Source organism: Propithecus coquereli, unplaced genomic scaffold (assembly GCF_000956105.1).
Source record: "Propithecus coquereli isolate 6110/MARCELLA unplaced genomic scaffold, Pcoq_1.0 Scaffold328, whole genome shotgun sequence".
NCBI lineage: Eukaryota > Metazoa > Chordata > Mammalia > Primates > Indriidae > Propithecus > Propithecus coquereli.
Genome location: NW_012148930.1, coordinates 1,889,919 through 1,916,224, shown reverse-complemented (window position 1 = coordinate 1,916,224; position 26,306 = coordinate 1,889,919). Strand labels below are relative to the sequence as shown.

Genomic DNA, 26,306 nt, shown 5'->3' with positions numbered 1-26,306 from the left:
TTTATGTCATTTATCATGTTGACTAAAAGTGTTACCGACACCGAAAATCTGTTTATAGAGATTTTGTGACAATGAGAACAAGCAATTTTAGTCTTACACTGATTCTAAACAGTGATGTTGAAGTCTTGGAATTTTCTTTCAAAAAAATAAAAAGGTCTGTGTGTGTGTGTATGTGTGTGTGCATATTTGAAATTCTATGTAAAGAAAATGAAATACAGCATAAATTACAATGCTTTAATATAACCTAAAAATCACTCAGTGCAGGAATTTAGAATCATATTCAGAGATGAATGGGTGTAAGATAAAATGTATATTCAATTTGAGATGACTTTACCAGAATTAAGTATGACCACAGAGAGAAGGAAAATACAATGGATCTTTAGATATTGTGTTGTTTTCCAGGGATGCTAAATTTTGTTGCATTAAAGATTACAGGATTTGGGGAAATGTTGAACATGGAGCCATGATTAGATGAGGAAAAAAAAAATACGTATACGTACGTTATTCTGTTCCTTAGCTCCAGAAATCTCTTCACAGCTGAACAAGGAGTCTGTGAATTATACTTTCACTTGACGTTACTGTAGTTTGGTTGACTTTCCTGACAAAGTAATATTCTGTAGTAAGTTAAATTGACACACCTCTGAATTTTCACTAATATTTGTCTGTGCCATTATAGAGCATTTACTCAGCAAATTATGATTTAATTTGAATATCCATTTTTACGGTTCAGTTTATTGTAGCATTTATAGCACTACCAGTAACTTATTCTGCAGTCAAACGCTGATTAAGGTGCTTTTTTCCTTAGCTCATGAGTTTTTAACAAACATCATTCTCTGTGGAACCTAAAACACTGGCTAAAAGAACTTCCGTGCTGAAAAGCTGAGAGGAAGAGGAAAGGCTATGGGCATGAGGGATGCCTGAGGGTTGAGAGCCCGGCCCGGCCAGCTCCAGTTCAAGCCTGGGCTCGCGCGCACTGGCCCTGTGAGCCTGGCCAAGGCACTTGACTTTTCTAAGCTCTTAGGGTGGTTGTGATGCTTAAGAGACAAAATACAAGCAGAGGTCTTGATAGAGTGCCTGGCACCCATTCAATACTCAATAAATGTTAGCAATTAATAAAATATCATTTCTGAATTATTCTTTTAAAAAAATAAGTCTCTAGAAATTGTCCTCTTTGTTTTGGTAATTTACCTCTTCTCTTTTTCAAGATTTAGATTGAAATACGATACATCATGTATTTCCTTTAAAAAACATTCATTTCTATTCAACAACTGGAATTAAATTAATTTTTCTGATGCATGTAACACATATGTAGTCTGATGAACAGTGTATTGGTTGGAAACATTTCTAGCACATTTACTCTAGTACCCATAGTTCTTTTGTTAAAAAAGAAATAGTTTCACATAGTGTTTCACCATTCGTCTCATTTCTATCGTGAATATATGATGAATTGTAACTTCCTTTTAGGAAATTTTCTATGTCGTCTGTTTTACATGTTTTGGTGGCAACAAGCTATCGAGTACAAGGGTATATAGTGGCCTTTGCAACTGTTGGTGGAGCTGGTACAGGTGACATTAAGATTCCTTTTTTTTTTTTGTCATCACGTTGATTTCTTGTTTGTGTTCGTTGGTCCAATGTCTTCCACTATGCTCGAGAAAAATTGTAATCTCCTTGTCAGGGCCTAGAATATTTTCTCCTTGGCTGTTCTTCCAAAGTTGTTATCATCAGATGTTTGATTTCTCTCTTGCGTTTACTTGTACTCAGAAAATCATCCAACAATTACTCATCGATCACGTCTTCTATGCAAGACCATTAGGTGCAGCTGCTGCTCTTCCTTCTCCTCCTCTTCATCATGTTCTGGGATTCTTACTGGTCTCTGAATTTTAGTTATTAGTCTTAATCAGGTACATCCAGGACTTAAGTGTCTTTGCAGACTGCTGGATACGTATGTCTTACGGATTATAAGGTTTTTCAGGGTGAGGACAGTGCCTTCACCACATTTGATCCTAATATCTAATAGCGTGTCAGCAAAACAATAAATAGTTCTTGAACCTAACTGAAACAAATTAACTTGTTTTGAGTTCCAAGCAACTAGGTGTTAATGGGAGAAGGGACATATCAAAATAATTTTAGAGATTTCAGAGCTTATATATTTCTCAGATAAAGGAGAGAGGCATATCATATGCAATGTGTTCATACACTGAAAGCAACTTGAATATTAAAATTTGGTGATAGGTTGTATTCTTTACAAACAATGACCATGAAGGATATTTTTCCTTTCATTTAACACCTAAGAGTTATTTGTTACTGCTGTACTAATATTTTATTTTTCTTACTCCTTCTTTTGCAAATCAATACAATGCTAAGAACTTAACTTAGAAATAAATAAGAATAAATGAGAAGAGAGGGAAAGCTATTAACAGGAAAATTAAAAAAATAGTTTATATGGAATAGAAAGATAAAAGCTGACTAAACAAGAGGAGGAACAAAAATGCAAATGATGTAATTTAAAAACAATACTTAAAAATGAATAAGAAAAACTAGAGGAATATAATGAGACAATAAGAAAATATGTATTGATTATATATCACCCATAAGTGAGATGTATATAGATATAGATACACACACGTAAATATATAAAATACATTTTACTTCAAGGAATAAGCATTGAAGAAGACTGTGTTCTACCCCTCGGATGGCGTCTCTGAGGGGAGAAAATTTTTCAGATCAGTTTGCTTTCAGAAAATAAAATCTTAAGGCAGGAAGGTAACTTAAATACCAGACAACCTATTCTTCCACATGGTGCTTGATTTCCGTTTACAACCTGTTCTGTTGTCATTTGGAAAAGAACAATCTTTTAAACAGTGAGTTACTAAGACGGGGGATGAAAATGCCTTGCTTCACTGTAGACTGAATCCAGCTCCCATCACGCCGGTAAATCTGCTCTTTCCAGCAATTTCGCAAACACAGATGATATATCCAGTCGATCCATGTTAATCCCTGTATTATTTGACTTTGATCATTTCCTTCTTGAAACACCCTCTACTCTTAATTCTCGTTGGCTTCGATCTCCCTCCTACTTGGAAAATGTCGTACCCTTTGCTGGTCCTCTCCTTAATGTTCATTGAACTTCAGAATTCTGTCTTGGACACTTCTCTTCTGTAATATATAACTTGGAGATGCCGTCACCTCCGTAGGTCCAGTCTCCATCTACACACTGACCTACGGCCTCAGGCCAGATGTCTACCAGGAGCTACCAACCTCCACGTCCAGATGGTATTAAACATTTTTACATGGAATCTCAAGCACATCAAATTCTGCTCTCCCCACCTGCTTTTTATTTCTCCTTTAGTTCAGTGAAAGTTTCCACAATCCACCCACCACAACTCACTAATATGGTTAAGCCATCAATCTAAATGTTTCCCTGATCACCTTTTCTGCCCTGGCCCCTCACTTCCAAAGATTCACAGTCTTAATGACTTGTGAGTGTTTCATGGACCTTTTCCCCCAACCCCCGACTTTCTTTTGGGACATATTTTTGCTCATGTAGCACGTTATCTCTTTCATTTGCTGTCCTTTTAGTCTCCTGATTTTCCTGACCCCTGCTTTGCCTTCTGGTAATCCAGGTTTCATTTCACAGAAAGGTTGATGTAAAATTCTTATGCTTCTCCATCAGAGTTTGCCTAAAACACATCCCTCTAATGGCTCTCTAAAGCCTGTAAAAAAAAAATCCCAGATTTTTATTCCTTTAGGACTAAGCTAGTTGTATGTAATTCTTTAGGTCATAGTTTAAGTGAATCCAAGAAACCCAGTCTAACACTTCCTCCAGCAGCTGGCCACCAACTCTGGCCGTCTAAATAAGACGTGTGTGCTCCTCTAGCATGTTCCGTCTCACCTGTCCTCACTCTATATGGATTTTTAGTTTTGGTCTATATGTTGCACTAAAGTGAGCTCATGGAAGGTAGCAAATTTCTATATATTGGTCATATTATATCCCTAACATGTGGCATAATGTTTAGCACATAGTAGGTGCTCAATAAATAATCACTATCTAAATAAATGAATGCATTTAGGAAAAAAATCTTTTCAAAAGTCTTTCCAAAGACTGTTGCAGCCTTGAAATTAATCCCAATGGTTCCCCTTTAGTTTATTACTTTTCTTATTTTGCCTGGGAGTTGAAAAAGTCATAGCATAGTTTTGACATACTTGGGCTTTAGAAAGATGATATTAAGGGAGGGAATATAGTTTTATTAGGGTAAAAGGTACTGAAAATTGCCACTTTGTGAATGTTCTAATGTAGAGATGATGTATATATAAAAATCTAACATATATTTATATGCATATGTATGAAATTTGAAACTTTCTGAGAGATTTTTGTTTTTCTCTTTGCAGGGCAAACCTCACCTAATCCCATTACTGGTAAGAATTAATATTTATTACAAAGTTTATATATTTAATGTTGATAAAATTTTATATTATTATTCAATGAAATCATTTTTAAGGATGAATTTTTATAATCATGAATGATTCTTGACATTCAATTGTTTTTAAACTTTATGCTTATAAGACATAAAGTTTATTAATTACCTGAACATATTATTATATTTGTATATATATTATTATGTAAAAAGAATAATTTTACTAAACTTGATAGTAAATTGCTTGGCAGGATACCAATCTCTTAGAATATATTAACACTAAAAATACATACATTTAAGTTAGAAAAATTTTGTAGTCCAAAAGTGAGTTAAGAAATTATCTGAGAAATTAGAGAGAAGTATAAACATAGATAATCACATATATATAATATATATATAAAATTATTCAAGAGCAATTTACCTTTTCAAAAGTATGCAAAAGCTATGATACTATTAAGTTATTTTGTAACAACCATTTCCAAATTCTACTGGTATAATTGAATTACTAGTCTTAATAAATGTGTTAATCCTGAGAGAAATTAAATTTAAACAATAAAGATGCTGCAAATTCATACATATTACATGCAAAACAAGAGAGAAAAATTAAATTGCATATGGTTAAAGATAAATCACATCACTCAAATGCTATTGTTATTGAAAATGTATTATTATTTATTTCCTGATTAATTATATGCTTGAGAGTGTGTGTTCAGAAGGTAAGTAAAGCCACTAAGACTATTCTGATTTAATAATTATAATACACATTTTTAAGTGAGGCACATTTGACAAATTCTGAAAATTGAATTATTAAAGGAATTATTTTTGTCATTAAATAAAATTTTTTCCAAATGATGGAAACAAAGTACTATGAAAACACCAACAAAAAATACTCTTGAATCTGCATAGGACATGATCAAAGCATAGTATCTTATTTTTTAAAAGATCTAATATTAGTTTTATGTTATAGCAGATTATAATTTGTCTATACCACCTACTCAAATGCAACTTGGCATCTCCACCTTTTAGAGAAGATTAAGTTCATCTCAAACATAGCAGCTGGCTATTTTTGCAGGAGAGGGGTGGGTATGAGTTAGAACTGGAGTGAATGTTTAAAATGGTAGGTGACTCATCACATTATTGAGGGAGTTTCTATTATTGCACTAACTCTATTACAACAAGCCTCCCAATGATGAAACCAGGTAAGTTAAAATCGTGACGCAAAATGCAAATGAGAATGTTCTTTCCCAAATATTGCAAACAACAGTGTAATCAGTGGAAACCAGTAGTATCTCCAAAGTGGAATCGACAATTGAAACATGTTTTCTAATCTAAAACTAAACTCTTATTTGTGAAACTAGGGAATGTGCACTGAGTTTAAGATGTGTGCAAGGATATTAAGGAGTTCTCTGGACAAATTTCTTCATACACCTGGCACTGCATTTGCTTGGCTAGGAGAAACATTTAGGAATGGCACTCTCCAAAATAGCACAGCACTATCACATGTGGTATTTGGAGTGATTTCCTTTCTATTCTTTGTAATTCAAATCTATCAACAGCGGGAGTGGATGAGAAAGTACATTACTCTCAAAGCAAAAGGGATCATTGGGACTCTGCCAACACCAAAGTTGGTTTAACTTAAAAATAACAAATTAATAATTGTCAAATCTATAATTATGGCAATGAATTAATATTAATGGAAAGAATTTTAAACTGCTTCCTTCTAGTCTTTCTTCCTCCCTCTCCTCCTCTCCCTCCCTCCTCCTTTTCTTTCTTCCTTTATTAGTTCCTCCCTTCCTTCTGTCCCCCACCTTCCTCCTTTCTTTTCTCCCACCCTCCCTCCTTTCCTTTTATTCAGTGCACATCAGATGAGAGAATACTGAAGCTAGACTTGATTTAAGACTGGAGGGAGCTACTTGTGTATCATTGGACTTAGTCGGATATATCGACATGTAATTGTGATAGTTTATTACTAGATGGATTTATTCGTGAGTTATTGGATCATAAAATTCTAGAAATTGAAATTTTGCATTGGAAAATAACACACAGAACAACTGTACTATCATTTTGGATTTTTGTAGTCACAGAATAGTTCTGTAATATTTCATGCACCTGGACATTGGTGCAGTTCACTGTAATTCACTTGGCTTTTCTCTGTATTTAGTAAAAATTCACTTTACCTTTGATATTAGTGAATGAATGATTTCTTTGTATCATTTCTATGTCCATTTTCCTAATTCCATATTTAGTAATATCTCAGTTTTAGTTCTTAACTCTTTCCTTTCTTACCATGTCTACTCCTTTTCTAGTTTCTCCCATTCTTTCCTTCTTCCCAATCTTTCTTTTGCCCAATCTTGTTGAAATGAATTAATTAAAATACTTTTTTGGCCGGGCGCGGTGGCTCACGCCTGTAATCCCAGCACTCAGGGAGGCTGAGGCGGGTGGATCGCTCAAGGTCAGGAGTTTGAGACCAGTCTGAGCAAGAGCGAGACCCCATCTCTACTAAAAAATAGAAAGAAATGATCTGGACAACTAAAAATCTATATAGAAAAAATTAGCCAGGCATGGTGGCGCATGTCTGTAGTCCCAGGTACTCGGGAGGCTGAGGCAGTAGGATTGCTTGAGTACAGGAGTTTGAGGTTGCTGTGAGCTAGGCTGACGCCACGGCACTCTAGCCTCGGTAACAGAGTGAAATTCTGTCTCAAAAAAAAAAAAATACTTTTTTTGTGGTATCACTCAGCTTTTGATTACTTAAAAACATAAAAATATACATTTTGCTATTCAAAGAAGTAAATATACATTAAACGTAGAAACTTTAGAAAAAAACTGCAACTCTATAATCCCAACATCCAGAGATTGCATGATTTAAAAAAAAAATTGGTGTATTTCTGTATTCTTTTATAAAGAACTACACTTTTTCCAGTAAAAGAGTGAGCATAAAATGATTTAAAGACTTTTAGTACATGGTGCTAATTTGTCCTGAAGAAAGGTGTTACCATTGTATACTCATACCAACTGTTCACGTACCTCTCTCACTACCGCCTTGTTTCATTTTTCTTCTTTTTAGGGTAAACTTAAACTGCGGTAAATGTTATTTTAGTATCTTACTTTGTGTTTCTTTTGTTATCATGAAGTTGAAGACATTTCTGTAGACTATTTCTATATATTATACATATATCTCTGTATGCATCTATGTATATATGCATGTGTATATGTATCTATACACTTACAAATATATATACACAATATACATATATGTACACCGTATATCACATATGTATGGTGTATTTGTGTGTGTGGGTGCATACACACACACACACACACACACACACACACACACACTGGGGAGCTAGTCCACTCAGATGACCCTGTGTTTCAGGGTATGATTGACGTATTTATTTTCTTTTCTTCCATCTCCTCTTATTATAACAGGACTGAACGCAACTGAGAAGCCCAGTGCTCTGTCTCCGGGCAGCCCCTTACCTACTCGCACCCCTGCACTCTCACCTGCAAGCATCTCTGAACGAGAAAGTGACTCCTCAGAGCCCACACCTCCTCCTAGTCCAGGCAATGCTTCAACCCAAGTATCCCCGGACCCTTTGGATAATGCTAGTGCTCTTGATGTGACAGGTTGGCAGAGAGATGTTAATTGAAGTGATAGTGGGAAAAATCTGTCTTTTGTAAATTCTGAAGTTGTCAGAACAGTTTTTCTTTGAATTATACGTGCAGTTTCTAAGTATCTGATTTTATGCAAGTGTTGGAAATATTAAGTGTCTATGAAATATTGGTTGACGAAAGTAATACGTGCATGTTGTTGGGGAGAGGAGAGGAAACGGCCCAGTAAAATCAAGAGGGGAAAGTTGCTCTCGTGTCCTGCGATCTGCACATTTGCATCCTTCTCCCAGCTTCTGCTCACTGAGGTCTCCCGCAGCCCCGGACAGGTCAGAGCTCCCTGCTTTCAAATAAAAGAGCACAGTTTCTTTTCTAGAAAATAATCTTGCTATCAGGTGCTATTTCAGTTGTCTGCTGACATAAGGCTATATGTTTCAATTATGTTTAAGATTGATTGATATTATGGAATGCAATAAAATTTTTCTTACTGACATAATTAGGAAAAAAATCTCTTAATCCACTTTTCTAACGATGTTATATACACCACCTAAAATTGTTCTTTTTTTGAAAATGATTATAATAAGCATCCATATGCATAACATTAAATTTAAATGCATAATAGTATTTTTATAAACATAGCTTATAAATGTGAAACATCAGTATAGAAATATGTATGTGTGTATGTGTGTGTATATATGTATATATACTTTATATGTACTTTACATACACACACGTACGATAAAAATACCATTCCTTAAATCCTGTTCCTTAAAGATACCCTTTTAACCATTATTGTGTATCCTCCAGGCTCTGGGCATATGATTTTGCGAGCGTATATGTGTATGTGTGTGGTTGTATGAGCACACATATGTGTGACAGCTTCCATGTTTCCACACCTTTTCCAACACTATATGTTACCAATCTTTTAAAACTCTGCCAGCACGATAGTTAAAAAAGATTTCATGTTGATTTACCTTTTTAAAAATGTTTTTGATAATGTTAATCATCTTTTCATAAACTTTTTGGCCACTGTATGTATTAGATGTCTGTTACATCTCTTGTCCCTTTTTTAATTTCTTCTTTGTGATTTGTAAGAGACACTAATGTATTGGAGGATCCCTTTCTTATTCTGCCTACAAAGAAACGTCCCAAGTGTCAGTTTGTAGAGTTGATGGGGAATCAAAAAAACAACTCATAATGATTCGGAAGTCCAAAAACCCATGTGGAAACATAAATCCTCTGCGGCTGCCTCCAGCTAAGGGTGGGCGCCTCCCGGGAATGTGTAAATAGAGAGCTCAGGGGCCACTTTCTGCCAAACCAATGTAAATGCTGGCAGACAAGGAGTCGCTTCACAGTTTGGTGAACTGCAATAGCAGTTTGCCCCTCGGAACCTCTTAGTAGTTAAGTTCTCCACCCGCCAGGGGAGACTGATGTGATGATCTCGCTTTCTCACCTTAGGAGTCACACCTGCACAGACGCCTCCCCTCTCCACGCACGCAGACTCGCGGGCGACCCCCGCCGGAGCTGGCACGCAGGCACTCAGCAGCACGGCTGCCCTTGCCGCACTCACCCCTGCCCCGGGCAGGAACCACACCTCAGGTTTGCGGGTCCTTCAGACTTGTGCAAATATGAAGAGTACATGACAGCTGTCTGTGTTTAATTAAGAATGCTGTGAGGGAATCCAAACACTTGTTCAGTGTGTAGAGGTTGGGATTTCATAGTTACTCTTAGGATATGAAACCGTGTAATGAAGTTCCTTTTAATGGAGATGAGAGAATAATGAAAATTGTGAGACTACAGCAAAAATTTGCTAAGGGGGAAAGAGTTATTGAGGATACTCTATACGTTTATATTTTGAGCAATTATCATTGTATAGTGAAAACTTCTTTTTGCTAGTCATAAAAGTAATATACATAAATCTTACTTAAAGACTTCATACCAACAAACAGAACAGTGGAGAGTAGATGGCTCCTAGCATCAATGAAGAGCACTGAGACATTGTAACCACAATGAAATTGCTATTTAAAGAATGAGGAAAGAAGGAATAGATGCTAATATTTCTCATGCAAACATCACGAATGTTTCAGCTTAGCATCTCTTGAGTTTATAACGATGCAAAATAATCCCTCCCGTGACTTTCCAAAGTCAGAATCTAAGTCACTTCATGGCGCCCTTTTTTTTCTTATGCAGGAAAAACAACTATGTCCTTTCTCAGATCACAAATCCACACAGTCACATATATACATGCAGCAACCTGAGTGCTAAGATAGAAATAGGTGGGCCTAGGTGGCCAGCAGGAAAATGGTCTTGCTTTAGGTGTGAGTCAAACATGGAAGTCAAATGTATCAAATAGAATAATTGTTATTCTGAAGTATTAAAATTGTTCCTTGGCATAAACATCATTCCAGGCAATCCACTCACTGGGAGTAGAGCTGCCCCCACCTCCTGCTTTGTTCTACTTACTCCAGCTGCCAAGGAACAGCAGGAAAAAGATTTGGAGCTTTCAGCGAATTCAGAGATTCAGAAGTTGTGGGGGGCAGAAGCTGTAGACTGAGGAAAGAGGACTGGCCCTTGGGGTCCGGTTGTCACACAAAGTAGTCTGCTCTGCCCTGATCAAGGAATTGTCCCTCTTACAGTGGCTAATTCCACTAATTGAAAGTCTATTAGGATTAATCACGCTAATTAAAATTGTAAATGCCACTCCTCAGCCATCACTGAGGTGACATACACAACAAGGGACAAGTAGATTTCACATGAGAAGAGAAAGTAGGGAATTTGGGGAGAGGGAGAGTGGGAGCATCAGAAAGGCATGAGGGCTGCAGCTTGGGAGGGGGAGAGGAGAACAAGCTAGAGAAAGTAAAAAAGAAGGTGTCAAAGGCTAAAGATGAACCTGGCTGCTTTAAAGCTCTGCGAAGGGCCGGTTCTATGTCGAAATGAATGTCTTAAAGGATAAACAGATCTTCCTACTCTTGTACTTGTTCTGTTGGAGCCCTCCTCTGGGGACCCAGAACTGAAGAATAGGGTTATTCATTCTGTTCTATGGTTTAGCTAAATTTTATGGTTTAGTGGCTTTTAAAGACTGAAATCAGAACCCAAACTCAGCTTTGGAGGAGATTCCAGTTCTGGCGGAATGTACGTGTGAGGTTACAGACTGTCCTTCGCTTGTACCGGGAAGGTGCCCGCTCACTTTCATCAAAGCCACGTTCAGGACATGCACGCGTGCATCCCCCCGAAACACGGAATCTGACTGCAAATGGGAGACTAACCTCATATCATCGCACTGATGCCCCCAGGGATCTTGACAGTGAAATCACCAAACAAGCTCTCGAATAAAGGCTAACTCGTGTTTCTCCTGCTTTTTCCATGGCAGCTAGCACAGTGCTGGTCATCTAGTGGGCACCCAGTGAATAGACATTGGTTGCTTGTGCTGTAATTCTGGGCTTGATGTCTGGGGGAAGATGCAAAATGCATTAGGTGCTTTGAAGCCTGACAATGAAAAGACCTCAATGAGGGCAATGCTCGGTTTCTTCAGTTCCAACCCTAGATTCTATACCCATTAGCTCAGTGTGATCGGAAAGTAAGAGAGTGATGTCAGTACGAAGTAGAGATTGTTGGTTCCAAGCCAACTTGATCTCTCCTGGCAAGGAGAGCCTTGTGTAGCAAAAGTAGAATTGTAACCTTCAGCTGGAAAGGAGAAAATTCTGAGCTCAGCTGCTGCACGGGCAGAAGCCACTCAGCTCTATTTTAAGAAAATTAACACTGAGCACCTGCACCCAGGGACCCCTCCCCAGAGAGGCGTGGGCAGGCGTGCGAGGCTCGCGGCGTGCACCAGGTTGCACTTCCTCCTGCGCCAGCCTTGGGACAGCCTTTTACGCTCAGAGCTTCACTTCCGCCTGTGTGGTCTCAGCACCACCAAGACAGTGCCCCTTGCTAGGCCTTGATGCATTTTTAATATTGCCTAAGGCAGCCCTCAGCCAGGAGGCTTGGTCTCCTTTGGTGTCCAAGCTATTTCCTGAAGCCCCAACTGTTTTTTAAAGTTGTGCTCTGATTACTGAGCTGCATAGGTTTCCAGTTGTCTGCCCCTAAACGCATCTTTCTCATAAGCCTTGGTGTTTTTAGTACAGTTTTATAAAATGCATATATTGTGGTCCAGCAGAAATGCTTGAATGCTTGTTCCTCCGCCTTAGCTTCAGTAATCCTGTGGATGTGGGCTGTCTGGCCACTGCCATTGTGTGGCAGGGACGAGTGATGGTGCTCATGGCCCTTCTGATTGCAGGTGTCTCAGGACAGAGGAGTACAGCCAGCACCTTTCTCGAAGACACAGCTTTCGCACCCGTAGCCACCCCCAGCCCTGCACACAACAGCTCTGCTGCCTTACCCACACGCACCTCCAGCACCGCCGCCAGAGCTGCCTCCCCAGGTGCGACTGCGCTGCTCTAGGAGTCCTCAGCTGTGGATCAGGGAAGGGAAACTCAAAACCTTAATGCAGCTTTTTTATTTCATGACAAATATTATTTGCAGGTTTCCTATTTTATAAATTTTTACATCTTTATACTAAATTAGGCAAAGGAAACTTTCCAGTAAGTTTTTTCTAGACATATTTTATTGTATTAATAATATTATACAGGTCTGGGCATGGTGGCTCATGCCTGTAATGCTAGCACTCTGGGAGGCCAAGGCAGGAGGATCGCTTGAGCTCAGGAGTTCAAGACCAGCCTGAGCAAGAGTGAAACCCCTGTCTCTTCTAAAAATAGAAAAGTTAGCTGGGCATCGTGGCATGCACCTGTAGTCCCAGCTACTCGGGAGGTAGAGGCAAGAGGATCGTCTAAGCCCAGGAGTTTGAGGTTGCGGTGAGCTACTATGATTCCACTGCAATCTACCCAGGGTGACATAGCGAGACTCTGTTTCAAAAAAACAAAAAAAAAATTATAGAAGTTTGTGGCAAAGAAAAATAGATAATAGACTTTAATGTCATATAGCCCCAGGGTCAAGTCCCACATTTTCAACTTCCTGGCTGATTACAGAGCAAATTACTAATACTTTCTAAGTATCAGTTTTCCCTTCTGTAAAAATGACATAATACTTACTGCATAGGATTGATGTGAGGACTGAATATGTAAAAAGTCTGGTGTGCAGTGACTATAACACAAGCTTAATTGTTACCCCTATTAGTGTCCAAAATAAGGAGAGTTGTAATTGAAAGAGAATGGAGTAGTTTGAGGAAGATCCCACATCAGGTAAGAATTATACCAAAGAATTAAGTTTCCCTGCAACTTATACAGTGTTTAGTTGGAATCACTTGAGATATTGTTATCTCCAAGGGCCATTTGTAGATAGATCTTTGATTCACTTTATGATTTCTAAAAATGAGCCAGTGTCAAATCAAAAAGCCAAGCAAAGATTCAGTTAGGAAGTTACCCTCGCTCAAGAGTTTTTTCCCTTGCCCTTCAATATGACAAACGCATTAACATTTTTTCTTCTGTTCATTTCCTTGCAGATTCCCACCTTATCTCCACTGCATCATCCACTCTGAGCCCTGCAGCAAGCACTGTCCTTGCAACCACAACAATAGGTGACAACCTTACCCTCAGTCATGCAACCATACAACCCCCGTGCTGGGGATGTGCCCACACGGGGCCTCCTCCTGCTCTACCTTGGGCCTCTTTCTTTGAGAAGTTCCGTTACGTGTTCTAATCCTCAGGGCCATGGAGCAGCAGTTAGATATTTCTTCACTTAGCAGCACAACAGTTGATGAGATCAGGATATAACGTTACTGTCATCACTGCTCGTATTGTTGTAGTAGCATCTCCCAGCAGCTGTGTGCTTTACAAAAACATGTCCAAGAAATAACCCAATCTACTAGAACTTCTTTTTCTAAGGGTGGGGTTAGGTATTAGCATGGAAAAGAAGGATTCCATCAAAGGGGCTCTCTGTTCCAAGCGGCAAGTAGCAGAGGACTGATTGCAGAGTTCCGGTCAAGCAGCACGGGGCATGGAGGGGGAAAGGAGGTGTTGAGGGACCGGCCATGGCGATGGTATCTGTGGATGAGTGAGAGGAGGAGGAGGAGCCGGCAAGCCCGCCGTGCTCCCTCAGACTCTTCCACGTCATGAGCGAGATTGGCAGAGATCTCTTAGTTTCCACCAAGCACATTTTCTCCTAGTTCTTCAGCTGAATACGTAAACTCACAGAAGATGCTCCTCAATTTGTTGAGAGAGCAGTTTATTACCCTTGGTGTGCACAGAGCATACAAAAATTAAACTAGAGAATGAAGCAGCACTTGCCTATCATCTTAGTTTTTTTTTAAAGTATAAACTTCATTCTATGGGGATTATAATTATATAAATCTATTTTGAGATTAACCAAGGGAATGAGGACCTTTATAATATTTTTGGCTGTGTGAATATTCAGCCGTGTTTCCACACCACAATCAGATGTGTGAAGTCTCAATACTATTATTATTATCACAATTGGGTTTATTGGGTAAATTCATGAAAATGTTTTATAGGACTAGCTCATTAGTGTATAACATGTGAGGTCTTAAGATTAAAATATTGGGCTAGGCAAACTTTGCATTGTCTGTTAAACCTAACTGTATAGTTTACAAAGTTGAAACGTTGTAAATCACCTTTCCCCAAAATGTCATAGCAGATATTCTAAAACAAAATGTTAATAATTTGCATTCTTTTTCTTTTCTCTATTACAGCTACTACTACACCTAAGCCACCCTGTGGTAAGTTCATTACTAGAGGCAGCACACACCACTGTGGGATAGCACTTCCCTTATTTCCTTCTTCATTGCAAGCTTTCAAGACCCGCTAGCAAACTAAACTCACTGGCTCTAATTTCTCACCAATGACTAGCTCCAAATCCTAAAAGCCAGTATCCTCAGTGGCAAGAAGCTTTGATTTCATAGTCAGACCCAGTTTTCAGTACCAGGATTAAAAATTGCTAGCTAGACAACTTTGGTGAAGCCACTTAATTTCGGTTCAGGTATTTGTAAAACGGAATGATAGCAAGTTTGTTTGGGGGGGGGGTGGCAAGGATTCAGTGTAAATGTAAAATGAAGAGGATATCTTCAAAGTGTATCAAGAAGAGAAATCTCTCTGTTTTTGGCCATCTGCCTGTCTGTCTCTGTCTCCCTTTCTCTGTCTTGCCAGGGGCTGGCTCAAAGCAGATGCTTGGGAATGGTTTGAATCCATTCTTTTCCCATTTTCTTCCTCTCTTCTCATTGGAAACAAAGTCCTTCCTCACGGTCAGGACTTTTCCCTCCATTTATTTCTAAATCTCACCACTAAACTCACTGCCTTCATACGTTTAGTATAAAGATTGGCCTTCGTATGTTTGTTTAATTAGTATGGTCTTTTAGAATCTGGCTCCATCCCCTCTCCTCCTTACACTCTTCACTTAAGTAATACACTTACAGTTTTCTGAACACACACTCTTCCCACCCCCATGTCTGTTTTTCTATTTCCTGCTCATATTTTAAAACACAAACTGGGTCACTTTCTCTGGAGATCCTCCCCATCCCTCCAACCTGAATAGATCTCTCTCTCTCTCTCTCTCTCTCTCTCTCTCTCTCTCATCACTCTAAATGATTTTGTGAACGATCTTATTTTAGGTGTCTGCACAGCTCCTGCAATCCCTGTCTCTGTCTGTCGCCACATTGGACTACATGTTTCTAAACGCTGATCCTGTCTGACTTGCCTTTGTATTCCTAGTGTCTGGGATTGTTTCTTAAACATAATCAGGGCTTAATAATTTTCATTGAATAAAAATGAGTGAATAAATTAGTATTGGTTGAAAAGGTATTTTTATCAGTCAATAGAAATTGTTGACACTAAAGAAAGGTATTTAGGAGGTCACATTATGGATGATAATTTCACATAATTAAAGGAATGAATGAGGGCCCGTGGTCTCTGAAAAATTAACGGTCCACATATTTGGAGAAACAGATAATAACTACATTTTAAAAAACAAGGGAACTTGTAAAGGAGGAAGAAGAAATTTTCAGATGCATCGTTCATTTGTGCATCAATTCAGCAAGTAATTATCGAATTCGTATTAATGACATATACTATATTATGCATAGACCTGGATTTATGGCAATAATCAAAATAGACTGGATTTTGCTCTCGTGGGATTTACAGTTCAGTTAGGAAGACAGACATTTAACAATGATCATCCAAATATAAATTTACAAGCTGAGGTCCTTTCGTAAAGGAAATTATGAAAGTATGATGTGGAGGCACCTGGTGTGTTTCTTCTATTTTTTATGTTCCTGGGGTTATTTTGTTAGTGATTTGATATTTTTGAAAATATATGTTAAGGCATTTGCATTTAATATAGTTTTATTCATTTTGAAAAAAAGAGATAATCATCACTGTTTCATTTTCTTTCAGATGAAAAATATGCAGACATCTCTGTGGATTACTTATACAACAACAAAACTAAATTTTTTAGTGCAAAGCTAGAAGTTAAAGATGAAGTGAAATGTGTACCTGATTGTATAAACAAGGAGTTGCATGACCTAAAAGAATGTAATACTGTCAATGTTTCTATAAGTCATGATTCATGTGCTCCACCTAAACAGTTAGAATTAGATGTACCACCAGGTAAATCTGTTTATTTCTATTTGTATACTTACAAAAACTGATTTCATGTGTGGCGTGGTCTAGCCACAGGAACTAGTCTGGTGAGAGAACAGGGCTGAGGGAAAAGAAGTCAACTGTACACAAGTGGGCCAACTTTTCTGCTCTCCCAACCAAGTACAAATTATAAAGTCATATAAGCCTTCTGTTTACATCCGTTAGTCACCTCTCCTACTTCTTTAACAGGGAGGTTAATGCAGATGAGATACAGTTTATCCTGCTAAGGGATTTTCTGTAAGCCTTTTTTTCTCCTCTACTTAATTGAAGTTATTAAATATATATGTGCATGTATTTATTAGTGCAAATTTGTCTGGAATATATTAGGGAAAAACATAAAGTTGAGGATTTGATGTTCATGGGAAGAACCAAAATACTCTCACAAAAAAAGGGAAAACTATAGTTACGTTAATGAGATCAAGCTGGTTTTGCCAACTAAACTACCGCTGGGAAAGAGGAGGGAGGAAAGGTGTTAAGCAGACTCCCCGGAAATGTTTCTTAGCAAAATGCATTTTGGAAAAGGGACTCACAGGCTGTGTAATTTTAAAAAATATATCACATCCTTTAATAATTCTGGATTATTAATTTATTCACATTCACATGTTACTAATAAAATCTAAGGATAATATTATTCAATTAAGAATCAATGAGTAAACACAAAATTGAAGATACAGCAAAAATATAAAATGAAATGAGCGTTTTGAAATATGTAAAATTTGCAATTTTATCTGTATGTTTGCTTGAGTTTCATTTTTAAAAGTAGCATAAATTCTAAGGGAAATACCATCAAAATATATGGTATTGAAAAATTATAAACTAAATAATCAAAAAACACGGAACCTTGAGAGTTATTAGGCTTTTACAAAAGCAATCTCAATGCTTGACAAATTCTATGTGAATTAATATAATTTCAGTGACTTTGATTGAGACTATGGCACACATTGTGAAATATTAACGAAGTCTATTTCTGCATCTTCTCGACAGAGCCTGAAAAGTTTCAATTACTTGATTGTACGCAGAAAGAAAAAGCAAATACTACTATTTGTTTAAAATGGGATATGACCAGATCCTTGGATTGTGATGAATATGAAATTACATACAGATTTAAATGTGGTAAGAATATAACATTTATCAGAGAATTATTTTGTGGTAGGAAGCTCTTCTAGATATTGTTTCATTCTCTCTCTCTCTGCCTCCTCCTGTCTCTTTTCCTTCTTCTCTTTTTTTTTTTTGGTCTGTGGTATATTTGGATTCAAATAATTGTATTGTCTATACCATTCAAACAAATTCACAAAATAGATAAACATTCCCCCTGAAAAATAAATACTGAAAAATTAAAAGTCTATTAATTTATAAGAATTCTGTTGGCAATTGTTATACACAAGGCATTGTTGGAGAGAGTATGAGAGGAGGGTGTTATGAAAGAATGATGGTACACATATTCTGATAGAAAGAAAGGAAAACAAATATAAGATTATTTGGTTCAAGAGTTTACCTTGTCAGTCCTCCAGCAACAAAATTCATACACAAGTCCAAGAACACTTAGGTAATGAGAAAGCAGAAAAAGAACAGCAAGTGCTTCTAGGAATAAGATTGGGTTTGAATTCAGGTGACCAGTAATTGAGATAGCATTTCTTTTTAGGTGTATTTGAATTTAATGAGATGGAATTTCCCACCCCCTGGCATAAAGCCATCTATCTACCAGGTCATATTTGACAAGACAGGTGTGTGCACATGTGCACACGTGCACACGCAGAATGGCATGTATCATCATGTAATAACCATAGCATAGATGCATCCTCTGACGCAAGTAGTGTGAGGAAAGCAAGAGCAGCATATGACAGACTGATGATAAAAAAACGATCTGTCTAGAAAATCTGTTAGGCAAATGCTAAGGCACAATCTCAGTTTCTGAACAGAGATTAATGAACTAATGCCTCATTTCATCAGTTAAATTAGGGATATTCTTAAACTAAGTTATACTTTCTATATACAGGTTGAGCGTTTCTAATCTGAAAATCTGAAATTTGAAATGTTCCAAAATCCAGAACATTTTGAGCACTGACATGATGCCACAAGTGGAACATTTCACACCTGGCCTCATGTGACAGATCACAGTCAAAATGCAGGCACACAACGCAGGGTTTACTCAGTGTCCCCAGGGGAAAAATAACATTACCTCACACTGTGTGTATGAAGCACAGGTGAATTTTGTGTTTGGGCTTGTGGCCCATCCCCAAGATATGTCATTATGTAGATGAAAATATTCCAAAATCTGAAAAAATCTGAAATCCAAAACACTTCCAGTCCCAATCATTTTGGATAAGGGATACTCAACAAGTACTTTTGTAAAAGTTGTGTTGACTTATTATTTTCATCATTTCCATAGATCTTCAATCTAATAGATATTAACTAGAGTATTATAAATATGAAGTCAGAAAAAAGATTTACGTCTGAAGTATTGTATTAGTATACTCATATGCAATACTTATTTCTTTCAGGCGAGCAGACATTTCCTTATCACCAAATGGAATTAAGGGAACTTCAACCCAAACATGCTTATAGTTGTGATGCAGAAGTATTTTATAATGGCCATAAGTATATTAAAACAAGAACTACTGTTGAAACAGATCTTGGGAGTAAGTATATTTCTTACGTTTATATGTAAAATTGCTTTCCCTTTATGTTCTTACAATTCTTTGAGAATCACAAGAAATGATGGTATAAATTTAGAGGAAGGATTTCTGAAAACAAATTTCTATCAATTTTTGAAGTTGAATTTAAAAATAAATTACACAGGGCCCAAACACCTGCCTTTTTTCTTTTTTTATTCAATTCGTAGGCTATTATGAGGTCATGTGGGAAACAAAACTGAAATAAATAAAATGTTTTGTTCACTCACGGTCCCTTTCTTCCCGCAGCCTCCTTCCCTTTTTGGGGTGCTCTTTCCCCTCTGCCCCTCTAGCAGATCCTGCCTCTAACAGGAGTAACGTGAGCAAAGAAACTAATGAAGCACAGGGGTAAATCTAAGTATGGATGGGAAGATGGAAGAAAGTAGAGAAAAAGTGCTAGAATTCCAGTGCTATTTGGAGTTACAGAGATTCCAATTAAATTTAGAATCTGTTAAACCTGTATTAATTACATGTATGAGAATTTATGAATAACCACTGGGAAAAAAGAGAAATAGATGGTGTTGCCTATAAGCACTAGAAAAATATTATGACATTTAAAAATTCTACATATCACAGGAGGAAAAGAGGGTGGAGGATAAGGGGAGAAAGAAGAAGGAGGAGGAGGAGGAGGAAGAAGAAGAAAAAAGAAAGAGGCAGAAGAAGAAGAGGAGGAAGAGGAGGAGGAAGAGGAAGAAGAAGAAGAAGAAGAAATAGGAGGGAGAGGAAGAGAAGGAGAGGGGGGAGAGAGAGAGAGACACTAAGTAGAAAACAATGGGTGAGATAGTAGAAACATGTTACAATATATCAAAAGTTGCAATAAATGTGTTGCACATTTGGATAAAGACATTTTGGGAGAATTTTGTAATCTTAGAAGTGATAGTTTAGGAGAAATTTTTATTACTTTGCTATCAACTGAATGAAAATTAATGGAAAGTACTTGGAAAACAAAATGCAAAGATAGGAGAAGGGAGAAAATAACAAAGATTAGAATATGCACTATTGAAGGTGGAATAAACAAAAATAATAAGAATTTATCAACCGATCTAAAGGCCGGTCTTTGAAAAAAATAATGAAATAGCCAGACATCTAACAAAACAACCCAATGGATTAAATAAGAAAAAGAAAACAAAAAAAATACAAATTCTAAAAATTGTAAAACAACTTTGCATCCAATTTAAAAAGTTAGATAAAATGGTTAATTGTCTAGAACCTACGAATTGTGAACATTTACCAAGGGAGAATTAAAAACGTGGAATTAAAATTATTTCACTATCTCTCTACCCACCTCACATGTACTATTTGCTTACTAACACACCTTTATAAAAGCACAAAGAGAAGGTAGTTTTACAAAGTTAGGCAAATAGTCAAAGAATAGATAATCCTTATCCAAACTATTCCACAGTATAGAGGACATGGAAACTTGTCAACTCATTTGACTATTGTTAGAGTTTGGAATAGGATTAGAATTAATACAATGCGGATATAAAACTTGGCCAAAGCTGAGGCAACTATAGGTCTGTCTCTTCTATGAACATAGGAACTAAATGTTAATAGAAAATGAAATATTGGCAAAGTGGATTAAAAATAACATTATTAAGGTTTACGCCAGTAATCCAGGAATCCTCCAGCCTTAGAAAACAGCAATTTAACCATTTTACATTTCACTGGAAAAAGAAGGGAGATATTCGTAAGACCACTGCAAAAGACGCCACAGTTTTTTAAAAACTTAATCATTAATTCACATACCACAGAATTCACCCATTTACAACGTACAATTCAATGACTGTTAATATTTTTAGAGTTGCGCAGCCATCACCAGAATCAACTGAAAACATTTTCATCACAGCAAAAAGAAACCCCGCATCTGTTAGCAGTTACTCCCCATTTTCCCTCCAGCCCCCCATCTCTAGGCAGGCAACCACCAATTCGCTTCTGTCTGCACGGATTTGCCTGTTCTGGACATTTCATAAAAATGGAATCACACAATATGTGACCTTTCATGACTGGCTTCTTTCACTTAGCATATCATTTTCAAGGTGTATCTCTGTTGCAATATGTATTAATTCTTCATTTTTTATTGCTGAATAATATTTCATTGCATAGATATACCTTATTTTGTTTGTCCCTGTATAAGTTGAGTGATAATTTAGTTTGCTTTCACTTTTCAGCTATCGTGAATAATGCTGTTATGAACATTCATGCCCAAGTTTTTTGTGTACACATTTTCATTTCTCTTAGGTGTATATCTGGGATTGCAATTTTTTGTGTCACTAGCAACTGTATGTTTTGCATTGTGAAAAACTGCCAATCTGTTTTCCAAAGTGGATACACCACTTTATATATTCATCAGCATTGTGTGACGGTTCCAGTTTTTCCACATTTTCATCAACACTTGTTTTTACCTACCTTTTTTATATTAGTCATCATGGTAGGTGTGAAGCGTATCTCATTGTGGTTTAGATTTGCATTTCTTAATGACTAACAATATTAAGTATGCTTGTATGTATTTATTGGCCATTTGTATATCTTTCATTTATTCAAATCCTTTGCATATTTTTTAATTGGATTTTTTTATTGAGTTGTAGTTCTTTATGGGATTAGACATAAATCTCTTGTCAGATTAACAAAAACATTCTCCCGTCTGTGAATTGTCTTTTTACTTTTGTGATACTTCTTGAAGCATGTAAGTTTTTAATTTTGATGAAGTTCAATTTTTCTGTTTTTATTTCTATATGCTTTTGGTGTCATATATAAAAATCTGTTGCTAAGTCCAAGATCATTCAGATTTATCCTATGTCTCCTTCTAAGAATTTCATAACTTTAGCCCTTAAATTTAGCTCTGTAGTCCACATGGAGTCAGTATTTGTATATCGTGTGAGGTAATGGTCTAATTTCATTCTTTTACATGTGGCTATCCAATTTTCCTAGCACCATTTGCTGAAAACGCTATTCTTTCCCCACTGAATGGTCCTACCACTCTGGTACAAAATTACTTGACCACAATGATGGGTTTATTTCTGCACTTTCAGTTCTATTTCACTGATATCCATATCTATCCTTATACCACGGCCACACTATTGATTACTGTTGCTTTGTAGTAAGTTTTGAAATTGGAAAGTGTGTGTCCTTCAAATTTGTTTTTTTTCTTCAGGATTGTTTAGAATATCTGAGGGCCCTTGAAATTCCATAGGAATTTTAGGATCAACACATCAGTTTCTACAAAGAAGCCAGCTTGGATTCTCACAGGGATTGCAGTGTATCTATAGATCAATTTGGGGAATGTTGCTATCTTAACAATCTTAGTCTGCATGAATAGCAGGTGTTTTTCCATTAATTTAGGTCTTCATTAATTTATTTTCAAAATGTTTTCTACTATTCAGTGCTTAAGTCTTGTACCTCTTTTGTTAAATTTATTCCTAGTTTCAATTTATTCTTGCTTATAATGGTGCTGTTTTCTTAATTTCATTTGCAGATTGCTCACTGCTAGTGCATAGAAATACAACTGATTTTTCTCTATTGATCTTGCAATCTGCCACATTATTGAACTTGTTTGTGAATTATAATACTGCAGAATTTTTGACAAAACATATTAAAATGATTCTAAATTTCATATAAAAATGTGAATAGCCGAGTACTAAAGGGGCTGCCTAAATCCATGTCTCCCATAATTCTCCAAAATAACATAAAGCTACAAGAAGAACAAATCAAACGATGTCCTAGCATAACTAGAAAAGTTTAATATATTTTGGATATTAAACACTATAATTATTCCAGTCTTTATAAATCAGTGTAACAAAATAGAAATACCAGAAAACTATTTTTTTTATATTTGATAAAAGCACACAGGTATTTCAGTGGGGGAAAGAATAGTCTTTTCAACAAATGATCCTGGTATCCCTATAGAAAAAAATGAACATCAACTCTCACCTATCAACAAACACAAAAATAAACTAAAAAAAAGAATAGATTCCAGACCTAAACACTAAAGCTAAAATTATAAAAATGTCCAATCAAAGACATAGGAGAATATCTGTATGCCTTAAGCACAGATTTCTTAGGGCATGAAAAGCAAGACTATAAAAGAAATAATTTTAATATATTGGACTTCATCAAAATTGAACATTCCTCCTCTTTGAATGAAATCATTAAGAAGAAATAAGAAGTGCACCATAGGTTGTAAAATATATCACAATTATTTTTTCAACACAGCAAGTTTTTCCAGAATATACAGAGGGCTCGTTCAGCTACAAAATAAGGCATCCAATGACTCAATTAAAAATGGACAAACATTTTGAATATATACTTCACTAAAGAAGATATATGAATGGCTAATAAGCACATAAAAAGGTGCTCAACATCATTAGTCATCTGAGAGATGCAAATTCAAACAACACTGACATGATGCCATTACCAATCCACTAAAATGGCTAAACTTAAGAAGACCGATAATACTAACTATTGGGGAGAATGTAAAGTAATGACCCAGCGATTTCACTCGAGGTATTTACCAAAGAGGAAAGAACAAGTCCATGTGAAGATAAAGCAGATTCATTCATAGTAGCTCAAAACCTGGAAACAACTCAATGTCCATTAACTGTTGAATCACAGATAAAATGTGGTACATCTTATATCTTTATAATAACTACTGATGAATAAAAAATAACTACTGACACACACAACAACGTGAATGAATCTTCAGACATTATGTTGAAGGCAATATGCTAGATCTAAAACTATTATTGTTTCATTGTAGTCCTGTGCAATGCATGAAAAGATAAATTTAATCTATATTAATAGAAAGCAGATTACCGCAGGTGTGGGTTGAGCTAGGGGGCTGAGGTGATTGGGTGGCACAGAAGAACTTTTTGAGGTTATAGGAATTTTCTGTATCTTGATTGTGGTGGTGGTTATAGGGATGTATACATTTGTCAAAACTCATCAAACTGTATCTCTAATGTTGTTAACATCTCATACATTTTATTTAAATATTTATCCATTCTTCGCAGGTCCTAATGTCTAGTTATGGAAACCATGACAAGTGCTATTCAAATAATGACTGTTAAATTTATCAGTGTCACAAATGCCTGATTTTCAGCACAGCGAAATCTCTGAATCCCAGGATATCCGGAGAATAATATAAATGAGAGGAGGCGAGGGTTCCCAGACACCTTTAAGTCAGGGAATGCTTTGGTTCCACAGTGCCACTCTGGCATGACATTTACTTTGTTAAAGTAATTTCAAGCAAATTAAATAAGCCCACATGTCTTTCTTCAAATGTCATTATTCATTTATAGTTAGTCAAAATATGGCTATTAATAATACATACTTATAACATGAAGAATGTTTTCTCCATGTCTTAATTTTCATATTACATATTCTTATTCTTTTAACAGTTCCAAACCAGCCTCGGAATCTTACTTGTGATGGTGTAAGTGGTAATGAAGGCATAATTACCTGGAATCCCCCTGAAGGTGTATTTCATAATTTCACTCTTTGTTATTGGAACAAGACAGGTAATTTGTATAACACTGAATTTCATATCAGGAAAGAGAAATCAAGAATTTGAAAATACTAGAAATGTGGTTTGAGGCCTAGATCTCCCTACATAGAGACTGTGGTGGGCATAATGTATGCCCTGATTTTAGAACTGCTTTCGTTCACCAAGGGCTCTCCAGCCCTGGAAATGACTAAAACTCAGAATATTCCCAATATTTGCTTGTCTTTCTTGATCTTAGTTCCAATCTTTGCCTTCCAAAGCCTAGAAAAACAAAATCCCTGGACTGTAATACTCATTTATGTCTTGCAAATATGTGAGTGATCTGTCTCGCTTTGAACTCATCATTCAGGACCCTAAACACACAAACAAGCAAACAATTTGCAAAACTTGTTCTAGTTAATACACATGAAACGTTGGGTGAATAAAAATGAACATGGACTCAGTTAGCCACTGAGGCCAGTTTGGTGGAATATTGGAGATGGCTCTAGTTTAGAATTAGACTTCCGCAGCAGAAAACGCAGTCAAAAAATGTGCTCTGACGAGTTCAGCCATGAGACCTTCAAATGAGAGGCTATTTAAGAGAACAGACATCTCCTGGACGACATAAAGTATCTAAAAGGCTTGTAGAAAATGGTGAGTGTCAATGGGGTATCTCAGAGCAGCCTCAACATCTGGGATACCCTTCTCTCTTATCCTCTACCTATAGGGTAAAGCAGGAGTGGACTGAGCATCTCCTAGAAGTCCATTGCTAGGTATGGCGGGAAGGAATCACACATAAATTTCAAAACTTGAAAAGTTAAAAACTATTTGCCTTCAGTATGTTATTTTATATTTTGATAACATTGTTTTTGCTAGTGTTTTGAGTCTTAATAATCAAACTACTAAAGTAAAGTTAAATACACATGCTTTCAAATGAGCATAAGAGGATGCAAATGCTACGGAGAAGAAATATATACAATTTATTTGAAGTTTTAGTAATTTCTAAAGTTAAATCTCTGAGAAAGGAAAAATGGGAGATAAAACAGCAGGATGATTAGATACTCTCCGCCTCATTGAACATACCTTTTACAAACTGCCTTTGCATGGCTTCTGTAAGAACACATAGTTTGGTTTTCTCTTTTCTGAATCTTCTACTCATACCCTTGCTGTATTCCTTGGTTCATACTCTCTTGACTGCAGGGTATTTTTTTATGCCAGGGTATATGGTGGAAATTTGGTATGTTTACTGCTCCTTTGTAAGTTTCTAAAAAGAATCTATATTTGCATAATTAGGGTAAGAAGGACGTAATGAGTTACTTATTAGCAATCTGATGAGTTTTATTTTGTTGTTTGTTTGCAACTAGTACGGCTCCTTCTTATTTGTTACCCATGTATAATAGCTATCCAAATATAACACTTGAGTGAGATGGGAGGGGAGAGAAGGCAAGGGTGGACAATATCAGGCAGTGTGTGTATTTTTCTACAAAAC

The 26,306-nt window shown here is 36.6% G+C and overlaps 1 protein-coding gene across 1 annotated transcript in view; it reads left to right on the top strand.

Annotated features, from left to right (window-relative positions):
• Positions 1-26,306, top strand: part of PTPRC (protein tyrosine phosphatase, receptor type, C) — a 77,172-nt gene that overhangs the window by 12,340 nt on the left and 38,526 nt on the right. The window contains exons 2-8 of the mRNA XM_012650452.1: positions 4,390-4,416; positions 13,522-13,596; positions 14,728-14,754; positions 16,424-16,636; positions 17,654-17,782; positions 19,171-19,308; positions 24,735-24,854. Coding sequence (XP_012505906.1) covers positions 4,390-4,416; positions 13,522-13,596; positions 14,728-14,754; positions 16,424-16,636; positions 17,654-17,782; positions 19,171-19,308; positions 24,735-24,854 — 729 coding nt within the window. The remainder of the gene's footprint in view (positions 1-4,389; positions 4,417-13,521; positions 13,597-14,727; positions 14,755-16,423; positions 16,637-17,653; positions 17,783-19,170; positions 19,309-24,734; positions 24,855-26,306) is intronic.